This window comes from Hermetia illucens, chromosome 2 (assembly GCF_905115235.1).
Source record: "Hermetia illucens chromosome 2, iHerIll2.2.curated.20191125, whole genome shotgun sequence".
Lineage (NCBI taxonomy): Eukaryota > Metazoa > Arthropoda > Insecta > Diptera > Stratiomyidae > Hermetia > Hermetia illucens.
Genome location: NC_051850.1, coordinates 151,198,560 through 151,212,586, shown reverse-complemented (window position 1 = coordinate 151,212,586; position 14,027 = coordinate 151,198,560). Strand labels below are relative to the sequence as shown.

Here is a 14,027-nt window from a genome sequence, read left to right as displayed (position 1 = left end):
AGCTTGAGATAACAATAATTGTGTTGTATTTTGAAAACGTTTGTTCGAGGACTTAACCTCAGCGGGGTTTACCATCTCCTTTGCCACTCGATTTTATGTCTGAACCATGAATTTCATTCGGGCGGCCTAGCCTAGGTCCATTCTATTCAGACCGGTATTTGCTGATGGATGGACGTCTGTTCGGCGACCCTCTGATTTCAAGCCATCGAGTGTTATCCGCTTTACGGACGTCTCAACACAAGTAAATAGGACGAATGGAAAACGACTAAGTACACAACCGGGCAACCCACTTGAGGCTCCGCTTTTTTAGTTTTACGATTAACCGTTTAACATGCCGAAATATTAGGTTATCTTGATCCAAACAGCTGCAGCTGCCCGTTCAAAAGATGATCATTTTCCACCTCCTGCACTCCCCCCCTTTCCAACAAATGTCAAAACTAAGACCGGCTTCGGAAAGTACTAGGCCTTTCATTTGATACCCCACATGACTATATTTGGTGAAAAAAAAATGCGTGCCCCCCTTTTGCATTTATGGGGGTTTTACACAAAACCTTAAAAACGACGCTCAGTCACCACCTACCATTCATCACCACACCTGTTCTTCTTCTTCCTTCCTTTTCCTAGAAATCAATTCGCCTGCCATGTAGGGCGACAGAGCAAGGCAACCACAGCAATAAATTTACCTTGCGTGGCCGAAGCCTGAAGATTCAAATTTGAAATTTCAACTTGGAACATCTAAACCAGGAAAGCGGCCAGGAAAATTATTTTCACGTGACCGGGTCAAAAATTCTTCAGAGGATTGTTCTCATGAAAGCGGCCAAGAGTTCGCAATTTTTCTTGCTAAGAATCCAAGTCCCTAGGGTGAGACGTTTCGAGCGGAACAGTTTTTGTAAGCTGAAATAGGCTCTGTTGGCTGCCAACAACCGTGCGCGGATTTCATCGCCGTAGGTATTATCGGTTGTGATTTTCAACCGGAGATAGGAGAAATTATCAACGGTTTCAAAGTTGTAATCTCCTATCCTTATTCTTCCCGTTTGACCAGTGCGGTTTGATGTTGTTGGTTGGTTGGTTTTTGATGTTGACGTCGCGACAATATACTTTGTCTTGCCTTCATTGATGTGCAGCCCAAGATCTCGTGCTAATCACCACCTGCTCCATCTGGTTGAAGGCAGTTTGTACGTCTCGGGTGGTTCTTCCCATGATGTCGATATCGTCAGCATAGACCAGCAGTTGGGTGGACTTAAAGAGGATCGTACCCCTTGCATTTACCTCAGCATTCCGGATGACTTTCTCGAGGGCCAGGTTAAAGAGGACGCATGATAAGGCATCCCGTTGTTGATGTCGAATGGTCTTGAAAGTGATTCTGCTGCTTTTATCTCGCCTCGCACATTTTTGTGGCGATTATTTTAATATCTCGGTGGTCTATAAAATTCCCCGTGGGGATGCTCCCATCGTCATAGATTGAGACAGCTCTCCCATTCTCGAACAGAACCATTTAATTGAAATTTCATTTGCTTCTTTATATAAAAAATGCAACAAAGGCAGCCATACGTCTTTATCACAATACGAGTCCAACTTGGGTGATTTCATCTTGATTTAAAGAGAATCACTCAAAATGCCTATCACTGCCTCCTACTCTTGAAGGGAACAATTACCAAAAAACTGTTTCATATTTCATAGTACAATTTATTTTATTACAAAAGGTTCCTTTTAAAAATATTCTCACAAATAGAATCTCACGTTTTACCATAGGTACTTGGACATACAAGGAAACAATTAGCAACCGAAAAAGCAATAAAAGTAGAAAAAGAAACGAAAACACAAAATTAAATATCAAAATCTGCCTAGCATTCCTCAATTATTGCACGCATGCTATCGAATGAAGTGCACGATAAGTGACACAATCAGGACGACCAATGCACCCAAAATTCCCGCTAAATACATATTCTTCCGAACCTCATGCCTGGGCAACAGCGAATTAGTAGACGTTATCGATTCGTCAGAGATCGTCGACAACTCATCCTCATAGACCGGCAGTGCCTCGATATCTGTCTCCACGTCGTTTGTAGTTATTTTCAAATCCAGCATTTCCTTGGCTTGATCCACCACAATCTCCGGCAATTCTCCACGGAATAAGTACTCACAAAACTCGATTCCGCCTGTTCCGGCTACTTTTATGAAAACACGACGTGGTGGCTCGCTCACAATGAAAGATCCTTCGTGGACGTTCGATTCCGTTAAACTGTCGCAGTAGATTTGAACACGTGATGCCAACGAACGTAGTATATCGTTACGTATAAAGTCCTTGACGTCTTTTATCTCGGTTTTGGGATGTGCCCAAATGCGAGAATATACAATGCCACTATAGCGAATCGTGCCGTAAACTTTAATGATTCGCCCTAGATCGGGGTCGGGAATTGTTGCCGGGAAGAAAACTGTCGACCTAAAGTGTTCAGATTGCTCCTTTTTTTCACGCCTGACTTTCAACAACGCTTCCAGTAGGACATTGTCCTCAGAATGATCGTGATGAATGAATATTGCGCTGCTCTCTAAGTACGAGTTGAGGTTTTTCAGAGATAACTGGAAATGGTGATTGATTAGAAGTGATTTGAAGAAGAGAGACAATAATAAAGCATACCAGGAAGTTTTGTTCTAAATTCGCAGTTTTTTTGTTGATAAAAAGCGGGAAGACTTCCTCAATGTCGTAGTTCGTTTCGAAGAGGTGCCACGAAACTGGTTTGTCATACACTTTCCAATCGGCCGGTTTAAATGACGCTGAACTGAAAGAATTAAACATTTAAATAAATTTTCAAATAAAAGTAAAAAAAAACTGTCCTTTAAGATAAGGTTTACTGCCTTCGATTACTTTTTGAAAAACAAGTCGCTTCTGTTATTGATCACAGTACAAAAGGGAGGATTAACTGGTTTTGGGAGCATTGGCACAGTGAGTTAGTGAGGCGATTTTCAATTTCGACGCAAGCAGGTGTTCAGAAAGACTTGGAGTTTTTTGAACAACAATGGAGTTTACTTTCCAGGTTCTAATCCCACATAGCAACGCAGAGACAACATGAGCACAGAACAGACTCAACTTGATCTTGGTGTTGAGATAACTACATTTCCAGGTTTTAGACAAGGCAGCGAATATAGCGCTATTAATGCGTTGGTTCCTATGTACACAAACTGATCAACACATTCGATGCTCTGAACCTTGGTTTCATGGATTTTTATCTTCAGTCAAACTCTACTTGCTCCCTTTCCAAATCCAGAGCCATTGGCCAAGGACCATGATCCGGCGAGAGAACAAACAGATGCCATCAACGTATTCGAGGTATTTGAGGAAAGATGTCAGTCCATTGAATCCCTCCCCGTCCTCCGCACCAGGCAACAAGAAGAAATAACATCGATGACAGAATGAACCAAAAATCAATGACTCTGAGATTTCACCTCGATGCAGCGCATGACATTTTGCATTGATCGCTATCATATGTTGCTCTGATAATGGCTGTTTGTTTTTCCAAAATGTCCTTTTTGCGTAGAGAACTCCAGATACACTCCTTGTTTACGCTATCGAAAGCTTCCTCGAAGTTGATGAAGAGCAGATGCAGCGAAGATCTAAATTCCGCGCACTTTTCCAAAACGATCCGTATGATGTTGATGTGGTAAATGTGGAGGATCCGGTTCGGACACCAGCCTGCTCTCTGACGATCAAGCTTTCGAGATGTTCTTTGATGTGTTCCAGGATTATTTTAATTATTATCTTTGCGACGGCAGGGAGTAAGCAGATACCCCTCCAATTGTGGCACTCAACAGTCCGTATACGCAAATTACGGTGACTAACTATTTCGTCCACAAGAGGAGGAACCTTGTGATACGGTTAAGAATCGCGATGTAGTATTCTTTCCACGTCTTCCAGCTCATCATGCGTCTGATGAGTTGTCTTTGCCCTGGACGACACCATCAGTCAACTTTTTCTTTTTTTGTAAATATATATTTCGGGACTTATTTCCTTCATCAGTACAAAGCTAGGTAGGAAGTATATATTTATATTTAAAACCAAAAATTGTAGTTTAGAGGAAGCTACCCTTTGTTTATTAATTTTAGGCTAGGCTACAAGTAGCAGACGAAAAAAACCATCGAAAGAATCGCGATCACATGCAAGCTCTTTCTTGATGCGATTTATGGTTCTGAAATCATTGCGTTCTGGGGTATCTTCTGCTTCCATCACCAGTACGATAGCAAATTCTGTCCTCTCACGCCATATGTTATATTACCCTGAAAGAATTTCGGTGGATATCGGAGTTCGAGCGTGAAATGCCCGCCATCATTCGCAGCGGTCAATAGAGCTTTCAACCCCTGCCGATCATCGATCTGCTTCCAGGATTCCGCAGTGAGCCAGATCTTTCGATGCTCCTTCAGGATGTAGCTGACGTTCCATGTAGCATCCGAGAAAAGAACATTTTCGATGGCTTCCACACAAGATGGCTCTCCCACTGTCGAGCAACAGCTTCATACAAGCGGTCAATGTTCAGCTTGGAGGATCGCAGCTCCCTAACCCTACAAGAAATGGCATATGCAACACGCAAGTGAGCGTAAGCGACCACCAGATGGCGATCCCTTTCGAGGCTGATGTCGACGCCTTTTTTGTTACACACATTCCAGAGACAACTCCTAAATCTACTTCTAATTTCGAAGTGGTTGATTTGACTGCCCTTATGATGTCGGTTAGTTGAAATCCAGCTGAGTTTATGGCAGCCTCTGTGCTCCAAAAATGTGTCACCAATGACAGCGGTGGAAGTTGCAGTAATTCACGTGCTTCCCCGTCACAAACCCGAGCAAGGCATTGTCAGAGTCCACCTTGGCATTCTAATCACCCATTACGATCACACCTTTAGGGAGTCTTTCCTGAACTGCGTGTAATTGCTCGTAGAAATCATCCTATCGGAAGATGTAGTGGAGAAGAATGATTTGCGGAATCTCCGTTGGTGCATAGCAATGCATAACAGTGATATTCCATAACCTGGGTCGGAATTTTGTAGTCAGAAGTCTGTTAGTAACTAGCACCCAGGTCAAGAGAGCGCGCCTTGCGTTAGCCGTCAGAAGCAATCAGATACTGGATTCGCGTCTACTACCACTTGGCTTTCCAGAGTGCAAAATCACAATGCCGCAAAAGGGAGAAGCATACTCTAGAGTTCGACCATCTTATATGAATTCCCGCTCGAATTGGAGAAAGCGAGAACTCCTGCTACCATTATCGAGGAACGTGCGCACATTCCAATGTGCTCCCAGCCAACTGCTACGGGAAATGAAGCAGGTCTACTGCACGCGCCATGGGAATGCCTAAATCTTTCGACCAAACTTCCCTTTTGAAGAGACGGATGGAAGATTCTCGAAGGGTGCGCCCTTACCGAGACCCTCACTGGGAGTGCAAATCTAGCAGGTTAACTTGTTTAACACCACAGCCACCTCGAGTCCAACTACGCCATTGAGCGCATACGAAGCATCAACCCCCCATCAACACTGAGGCATGCGTTAGCTACAGATTCCTCCTAACCGTCCGTTCAATCCCTTTAGGGATCTGCTGGATTCGGAAGGCATTCCAAGCTCGAACAGCTCATGCCGTACCCGGATAAACCGATGAACCGTCCTCCAATAAATTGGAGGTCGCTGTGGCATTCTTGGATACCGCGAAATGATGGTGGTTACACAGTACGATACCCAAGACTTGTCAAAACTCACCTTTCTCCCTCGAACACTCATATATCCCTCAGTTTATTCGCGCTATTGGTCCAGCATGTCCGTACCAATGGTTGATTTGTGTTCAAAGAAGTAAATGATCCCAATATGTAAAGCGTTATAGTACATTAATCTACCACTTGACGACTTTACCAATGGCCTTGTGCCGAGCTGCTGTTAGTCGATGTGCAAGACTTCAGGACATCCGTCGACTGCATCAAGACTAGCTAACCATTGTGAATACAGTGTTTCCCGGTGCCACCTTGTGGAGATTTCCGTTTGGCCATTTTGGTGTTGACTCAGTCACAGGCTTGCTGCTCGTCTGCCTCCTCGCCAATTTAGAGAACCGGGAAATGAAGCAGTTGAGTGTGGGCAAGGTTGGCACAGAGAACGCGAAGTTTTTGTGACTGTAGCGACTGAATTTCGCAACACCTAAAAATAACGGCAGCACGACGCCCATAAGCACTTACGGCTACAGACAAATGGAAGTGACTTGCATAGGATTTTTTCGTACCGCTTCATTTCAGCGAACATCAGCATCCGCATATATACTGCGTAATTATCGCTGCTGTTGGACAGGCAGCATAAGTGTCTGATAGACCCTACTACCTCTCATATGTCGTCTGGGAAAATAACACTCTTTCAATTATTTCTGAGGACGTTGCCGATCCACGTATTCGCGCATTCCTCCGCAAATAACTAAATGTAATATCTTTCAGCCAGTTAAGTATGATATTCAGCACCACATCAATACTACTGGCTTCCTAATTCTTTTCTTGGGTCCTCTACCATCCCAGAATTTTGCTGTTGCGCGGAAGGAGTTGCAACAACGCCTTATGTGTATATAGAGCTTCTAGCAGCTGTTGGTCACCTACACTTCATCTGGTTCTCAAGATTCCGGACTGGTATCTCATTCCAAAGACAACCATTTGCATGCCTTTTGGACTTTTCGAGTTGGCAGATATCTTTTGCCATGTGAAATCCAGAGATTCATCCACTCTACACTGTGAAACTTGGACTTCTGTTTCGGGTACTTGGATGATGCTCTGATCGCATCCTCCATCGAGGCCGATCATTTTGCATGTCCCAAGGGCATTTTTAAGTGCTGGTCGAGTTTTCAACCTTGAAAATGCAAATTCCTTTAACCGCAGATGAAATTTCAAGCCGACCCAGATAAGTTACAAGCGATTGTCACTTTCCACTGCCTAAGACGGTAAAAGACCTCAGAGGATTCTTGGGCATAGTAATTTTATTACTTTCGTTTCCTACCGAAAGCTGCTCACCACTTCGCCCTTAACGACTTTCTGTCTGAGCCTCAAAACCCAGGAATCGCAGAAGGTTGTGTTGCTTCCACAAGCCGTCCAAGGGTTTGGGACCACCAAACCCCAGCTGGTGTTCGCTACACTTTTGGCATTCCCTCAACAGAACATCGATGACCACGGCTTGGATTGAGCCGTGGTCATCGATGTCTCACGTTTTCTTCCTTTTCGCTCAGGTCACATATTGGAAAAGTAAGCAATCCATGAGGGTTGTTCGGTTATATAATATTTAACACGAACAGGTACCGCCTTCAAGAGTTATAAATGCATACCTGTTCCAGACCCGGATAGAGAATCTTTCAACCAAGAAAATCATCAACTACCAGACGCGCGCCCTCACACGTGCCACAGTGTGATGTCTCGGAAGTACAGTTTATCAGAATTTAAACCTAAAAAAATAATAAAGGACTCCCTCGCCGTTCAATAAATACTGTAAATTCTCTCAATCCTTTTTGTGAAAATCTACTATCAGCGAAGTAAGGGAATCAGTAACTTTTCGATTAATATATGAATTATTGTTTGATTGTTTGTCGATGTCTATAATTTTGATTTGGTTGATGTGACTGCCATTAGATTATGTCTACATATCTGTCTGTGAGCATGTGTTTTTATTTGGGCCTGGTGTGAAATCATATCGATTTAGTGGTTGTGTAGGTGGAAGATGATGTTGTTTCACCTTTGTTTCCAAAAAGGTTATGGTTGAAGAGACTGATGTATCCTGTGTAGTTTCAACTTCGCCGCATGTGTTGCAGCGGTTCGTGTTTGAGGCATCAGCAGGGAGGATCGAAGCTTCACCGACATTGAAAAGTAAACATTCCCCAGATATAGAAGAAACAACATCATTGCCTGTGGAGTCCGCCGAGCGTGCTGCATCAGTTTCAAGCAGATGGAAGCCACGATTTGTGAGCTCATCCACAAGTTGGCAACATTGTGGTGCAATTTGTGGCCGAGACGGATTAATTGGAGCGCTGTGTTGCAATGTGGTTTGGATTTTGGTGGGCTTGGTGAGTGTTCGATGGGGTTGGATCTAATGAAAGATGTTTCCAAAGGCACTTGAACAGTGCGTGTAACCATTTTCAGCTTCAAGGTTTGGATAGATATTCTCAAAAGCTTTCCTATTGTAAGCTTTTAATTTGATGATTTTTTTTTGCATTGAGAATCATTCTTCTGTGTTTGGGGGGAGGTTCGCCCGTAATGGCAAAGATAGCATGCATCGGGGTGAAGCTAGCAAGTCTTGCACAACATCAGGGGTGGTACTAGCAAGTCTTGCACAACGTCGCAGCAAGCTGTCCAACTGTAGACTGAACTCAGTTTGTTAGCGTTAAATGTAACCTGCAATGCCTTTCCCCAAACTGGAGCTGCATAGAGCAGGATCGAACTCACTACCCCAGCTATAAGCAACCTAGAGGCATGCCGTGGCCCTCCCACGCTCGGCATCATTGTTGCCAGGGCCACACTCGCCGTGGATGCTTTGTTATAAAAATACTGCACGTGTTGTTTATAGCTAAGCTTCCTGTATATCATCACTCCCAAGTATTTGATCGCAGGCTTAGAAGTCATGATATGATTCCCAATTTGAAAGCGGGCATAATTTCTTTTATGGCGCTTGGTGATGAGGACCGCTTTCGTTTTTTCCTCCGCAAGTGTCAGACCAGAACTCTCTAGCCAACCCTTAACAGCACTGATCGCTTCGCATGAGTATAACTCCGCATCTTCGAGATGCTTTGCGACCACAACCAGCGTTATTTCATCGGTGTAGCCCACCATCTTTGTTTCCTCCGGAAGGGGAAGATTAAGAACATCGTTGCACATGATGTTCCACAGCAATGGGCCCAGTACGGAGCCCTGTGGGACACTCGCGGAGACAACGTACTCCTGGGGTCCGTCATCGGTGTCATACCAAAGCCTCTGTTCTTGTAAATAGCAGTTGACAATAGCTGCAAGATAAGCGGGAATTACAATCTTCGCGAGAGATTCCCGTATTAGGTTCCAATTGGCCGAATTGAATGCATTTCTCACATCCAGGGTCACTACTATGCAATATTTGCTAGTACTGCCCTTTCCGTGGATTGCATCTTCGGCCAAGCCAGTAACCATTTTGATGGCATCAATGGCTGCCGATCTGAGAGACCTCCCTGGCTCCCAACAACCGAGAGTAATCTATTATAGATTACCCGCTCTAGCATTTTGCCCACAGTGTCTAAAAGACAAATAGGTCTGTAGGAGGTTGGCTCACCTGGAGGTTTGCCAGCCTTAGGCAGTAGCACCAACTTCTGTCGTTCCCATGATGCAGGAAATATCCACTCGGACATGCACGCTTCGAACAACTCAGCGAACATGTCCAGTCTGGATTTCACGGCAAGCTCAAGGGCCTTATTCGGCACACCATCCAGACCCGGAGCTTTGTTATCTCCTATCCTAGAAGATTGGTCTAAATATCGAAGTCGATGGGAAGCGACCAAAAGGCCGGCGAAACAACGGTGGCTTGATACGCTGGATGGGGCATTGAAAGCCTCGCGATTGCATCCCGATCAGGCTTTCGATAAAGCCAATTGGCGAATCCGATTACGAACTGACCCCGCTTATAAACGGAACAAAGGCTGAAGATAAAGAAGACAGAAAATAATCCTCGGGATTCTCCCGATTTCTTCTGTTTAATCGTTGCACTTTTACAACTTCTATTGAGGAGAGGGTTCCTTCGAGGATTTACTTCTTCGTGTCGGAACTCTCTTTAAAATCCGAAGCGATAAACATAGTTTTGAGGAATAAAGGCTCTCAAGCTTTGCTCTTTCAACTTTTCGATTTTGACAAAATCATCCACATTTTTTAACAATGTGAAGGGTGACACAAAAATGCAAGAAACCGATTTTACTGGCGTCGGTAGGACCATTTAATTTAACATTTTTGATCGCTTCGAAAAAGTGGAGTCCATCCAGGCGTTTGCTAGTTTCATCTAGGCGAAAAACCTTGTCAAATTAAACTGGAAAGAACTTTTAAAGGATGCTTTTGTCTTAAGTGACTATCTGCGCGTCCCTTTCGTTTCAGGGGACTTTTTCAACAGGAGCTGGAGCTGTGGGCTTCGGACATCTTGGAGGCACGCACAGGGGGCGGGGAAACTGACTCGTCTCTTTGTGACCGTTTTTCCTTTTGGGCATGTTCAAGGCAGATTTCGAAACAGTGTAAGCCATTGATGGATGCTGGTAATCCAAAACAGCGGCTTCCACTTAGGGTCAGCGACACTAACTGACAGAAATTAGCAACAAGACTGAAGTTGATAATTTACGTGTAAAAACTACGCGTTGGCAGACGTTGTTAGATGTGAAACCACAAAAGAGGAAATAAACACTAGAAACATGAGGATATATGGACTAAGAATAAAAGAATAACATTTATGCAAGAAACTTACGGTTCGTTTACATTCATCGTGCGACATGTCCACTGACCCGTCGGGGGACAATGCAGGATCAATTTATCGCCATTGTCATACTTCGCCGTGTTGCTCCGGAAAATCGAGTTATCTGAAAGAATCCTATTTAAATCCCATTAGTTCACACCTATTCCTTGCCATATTGATGGAAACTATTTACTTATTTATCTCCAGGACGCACTGTCGTACCTTCTTCGCTGCCACCTCGTCTTGGAAAATGTTCACCTCGCTGACGACGAACATGCCTGCGATGGGGAACGTATATAATAAGCACATCCCAATGGAAATCTTTCTAGATACTCACCCTGAACGAAGAAACAGCCAGGGATCATCCTGGTCACCACGACCGCATGATTCACCAGCAACTGCGGATCCAACGTTTCGATTGTGTATTCCTGGACGATCGACTTCCTCTGGTCCTCGCTGTCGTACAGATCACCGACATGGTTCTGGGTTTGTGTCGCGTACACAATATAATCCTTTCCTTCAGAGCTCGGCTGGAAGTGACGACACCAAGGTTCCGTGACAAATTGGCGAGATAATTGCGTGGTAAATATTTACCTGTCCGATGAGGAGGCCAAACCGAAACTTTTTCTCGGCAACGTAACCACCCAACTTCTCCTGTACTAAATGACTAGTGACTGCTATTCGACCCATGTTACTGGAGGCAGCAATATTCCACCTCGAGAGACTTTTTTAGATAAAACGTTGCTGGAAAACGAGGACCCCTCACTTCCCCGTGGCCAAGAAATGTCATTTACCATCAGAAAATGTCAAATCTTGATTTGTTTACGTGGGTATCTATTTGTCGGTTATGGGGACATCTTTCGGGTACACGGAAGATAATAGAACTGCATTACCGGGCGATTGGTTCACGTCTTCGGTTGAGTGACCGAATAGAAGATGAAATTGCTGAAATCGTTGGAAGCAGGACGTAATTAAATCAGTTTTAATTTAGATACAGGCAAATGCTAGAAACTGATGGAATCTTCGTAAGGCTTGACTGATGGTTAGTATTCTTAGATTTAAGTAAAAGTCCAGTATTCATGCCTGAAAATTTTCTATGTCTGTCATGAAATCGGAACGCCCTTAGAACGAACATATTGAACGGAAAAGACGGGGCGGCGGAGGAGCGTTGATTTGTCACTTAAAAAATTCTGCAAGGACTTACGATTTTCTGGCGTCACTGAAGATAAGCTCCCTGCTCTTATTTAGAACGAATTTGCAAGGTTTGTGCTGTTTGGTGCGCCGTGAAGCGCTGTTTGGCCCGGGCTTCATATCTGCTTTGCTTGCTTTGCCACCATTTTTCGGTTTAATGTATTGAGACATCCGGGAATGCATTGTTTTATATCCAGTATTAACTACATTCCGGTGTTCATAGAAAATCTCAAAGCTCATCCCTAGTGGAAGGCGACGACTAAGAGAGGAGAGCTATCTCAAAAACCTAAAAACAATATTGAAAATCCTCTGAAATGTTTCGTCGACACGCCCTTACTTGCCTCTCTTGTCGTTTTACAAAACTTTACGTGTACCTACCAACGCATTGCTCTAAAAAATAACGGCTCGACCGCACATGTGGAGTCGTAAACTCGAGACGCGAGTTTTGCGATCCATGACAGATTGCATCCTTAATCGATGCTTCTCATGCTTCAGATGTATCATGAGGCGCAACCTTGGCGGTTCCCTTTCTGCTCTGACAGACCATTAGCCTGGAGGATGCCCCGTGTTGAAGTGATTTATGCGGGTTTAGAGAGAAAGAAGGAGAAAGGGAGTTTTCAAATCAAAACTTAGAGATTAGAGATTGTTAGTATCCTCAAGCAAAAATGAAAAGGAAATAATAGAATAACTCCGTCATAGCCGGTCCCAAGCTCGGTTGTGAAAGGAGGAAGGATGGACAGCTCAGTCTCAATAGCTGTACGCCAGTGTAGCGTCTCAGGGGTAGGTGAGGAAAGTGTTAGAACTTTGCAGTGTTGCAGATTACTCACTGAGGAAACTATCACCACGCCTGGTAATTGCGGGTAAAATGCAAATCCATTAGATAAAGAGAAAAAAGATCCTAGATCCAGTACCGATAACGAACTCCCCCTCGGACACCACCTTGTCGTGGTGGAGGAGTCTGTAGTAGTTTACTACTGCACTAAATATATCCAAAATATGAATATGGAAACGAAGGGTATAAACTCTCCAAGTGGTAAGAAGTCACAGACTTCGAATCCACCCGGATCCACGCGGATTTTGGAGGCTTCACCACACTCATACCCCCCTATAGATAAATCTGTAGAAGGCATGCTTTCCGACTCAGTGGAAAGCTTGCATTACCGAGAAGAACGGGAAGCTGGTGACATGGATTAATGCCAGTATGTCGAAATGGATCCAAGCGACCCGGACACCGTGAACCTGAAAAGGCCCCAAGCAGAAGAGAGCACTGCGAGGGAAGATGAAGCACCTTGGGAATGAGGAGATAAATCGGACAAAATGAAGCGGAATCTCCGGCGGAAGGTGGGGATAAACTGGAAATCCTGGTAAGCTCCACACTGGATGCACCAGACTCTTCTGTCAGCGGTAATGCGTGCAAGAAGCGTAAGGCCAACACATCCGCTTTATTGAGCTCCGCACCAAGGCTTACATCCACGCGTCTCGCGGGGGTTCGGACCGGTGTGCCGGGAGGTGATCAAATCAACGAGGGAGATTTCAATGAATCTGGTCCCTTCCATAGGAATACGGACAGGAAGGCGGAAAGGAAGAGGACGTATGCGCAAGCTGCAACCTCTGTTCTGACTGCTGGCGTGGGAGTTTCCTCCGAGGATGGCAAAATGTCAGAGGGACAATTTACCATCCTCCGGGAATGCTTGTGCAAAAAAATGTCGGAAACTGGAACGAAGCCACGATTTAGCAATCAAGGTTTTCGCGATGGGCTTCCCCATTTGGAGTGCACTGACGAGGCTGCCTTAAAGGAGCCACTTTAAGACAGGTAATCCCGGCTTTGAGTTCCGGCGGTCAGCCCAAATTCACTATTGTGAACGCTAAGCTACGCAGGACAGAACATGAAGTTCATGAATGCCAGGAAGAACAAATCTACAAACGTGGAGGGTTTCAATTTGGTATTCGAACTGGACCGAAAGAGTCTGAATGGGCTCAGGGGAAGTCACCATATGGTGTTCCACATTTTCTTAGATAGACTGAAATTCAGTCATATCAGGAAACTGTAGGGCATCATCTTCATTTTGAGAGCGAAGAACAATGATGGTCTTCGATTCACCCAATATAGAGCAAATTGCAGCATCTTCGGTGCGCTTTCCCACAATGGAGCTGCGCGCGGAGGATAGTGCATACAAGGGCGGAACTTCCGTATGGGGGGAAGAAAGGGAAACTAGAGACATGAACGGAACTGACTTGATGCCAGTTCGAGTGATCGAATCTATGCAAACCGGACACCGCAAACCAATCAAGTGAAAAACAGACGAATGCTGAGATGAGATTTTTCATGGATGAGGACATGGGAACGGCGATACCTCCAAGTGCGGCTTTTCTCAGAGAAATCAAACACG

The 14,027-nt window shown here is 44.6% G+C and overlaps 1 protein-coding gene across 1 annotated transcript; it reads right to left on the bottom strand.

Annotated features, from left to right (window-relative positions):
• Window positions 1–1,672: 1,672 nt before the first annotated feature.
• Window positions 1,673–11,257, bottom strand: LOC119649549 (protein odr-4 homolog). The gene is made up of 6 exons (XM_038051741.1): window positions 11,041–11,257; window positions 10,784–10,976; window positions 10,640–10,724; window positions 10,459–10,581; window positions 2,639–2,780; window positions 1,673–2,580 (listed from the first exon to the last, which is right to left on the bottom strand). Exons 1-6 carry the CDS (start codon window positions 11,134–11,136, stop codon window positions 1,873–1,875), a joined length of 1,347 nt encoding a protein of 448 aa, XP_037907669.1. The 5' UTR covers window positions 11,137–11,257; the 3' UTR covers window positions 1,673–1,872.
• Window positions 11,258–14,027: the final 2,770 nt, after the last annotated feature.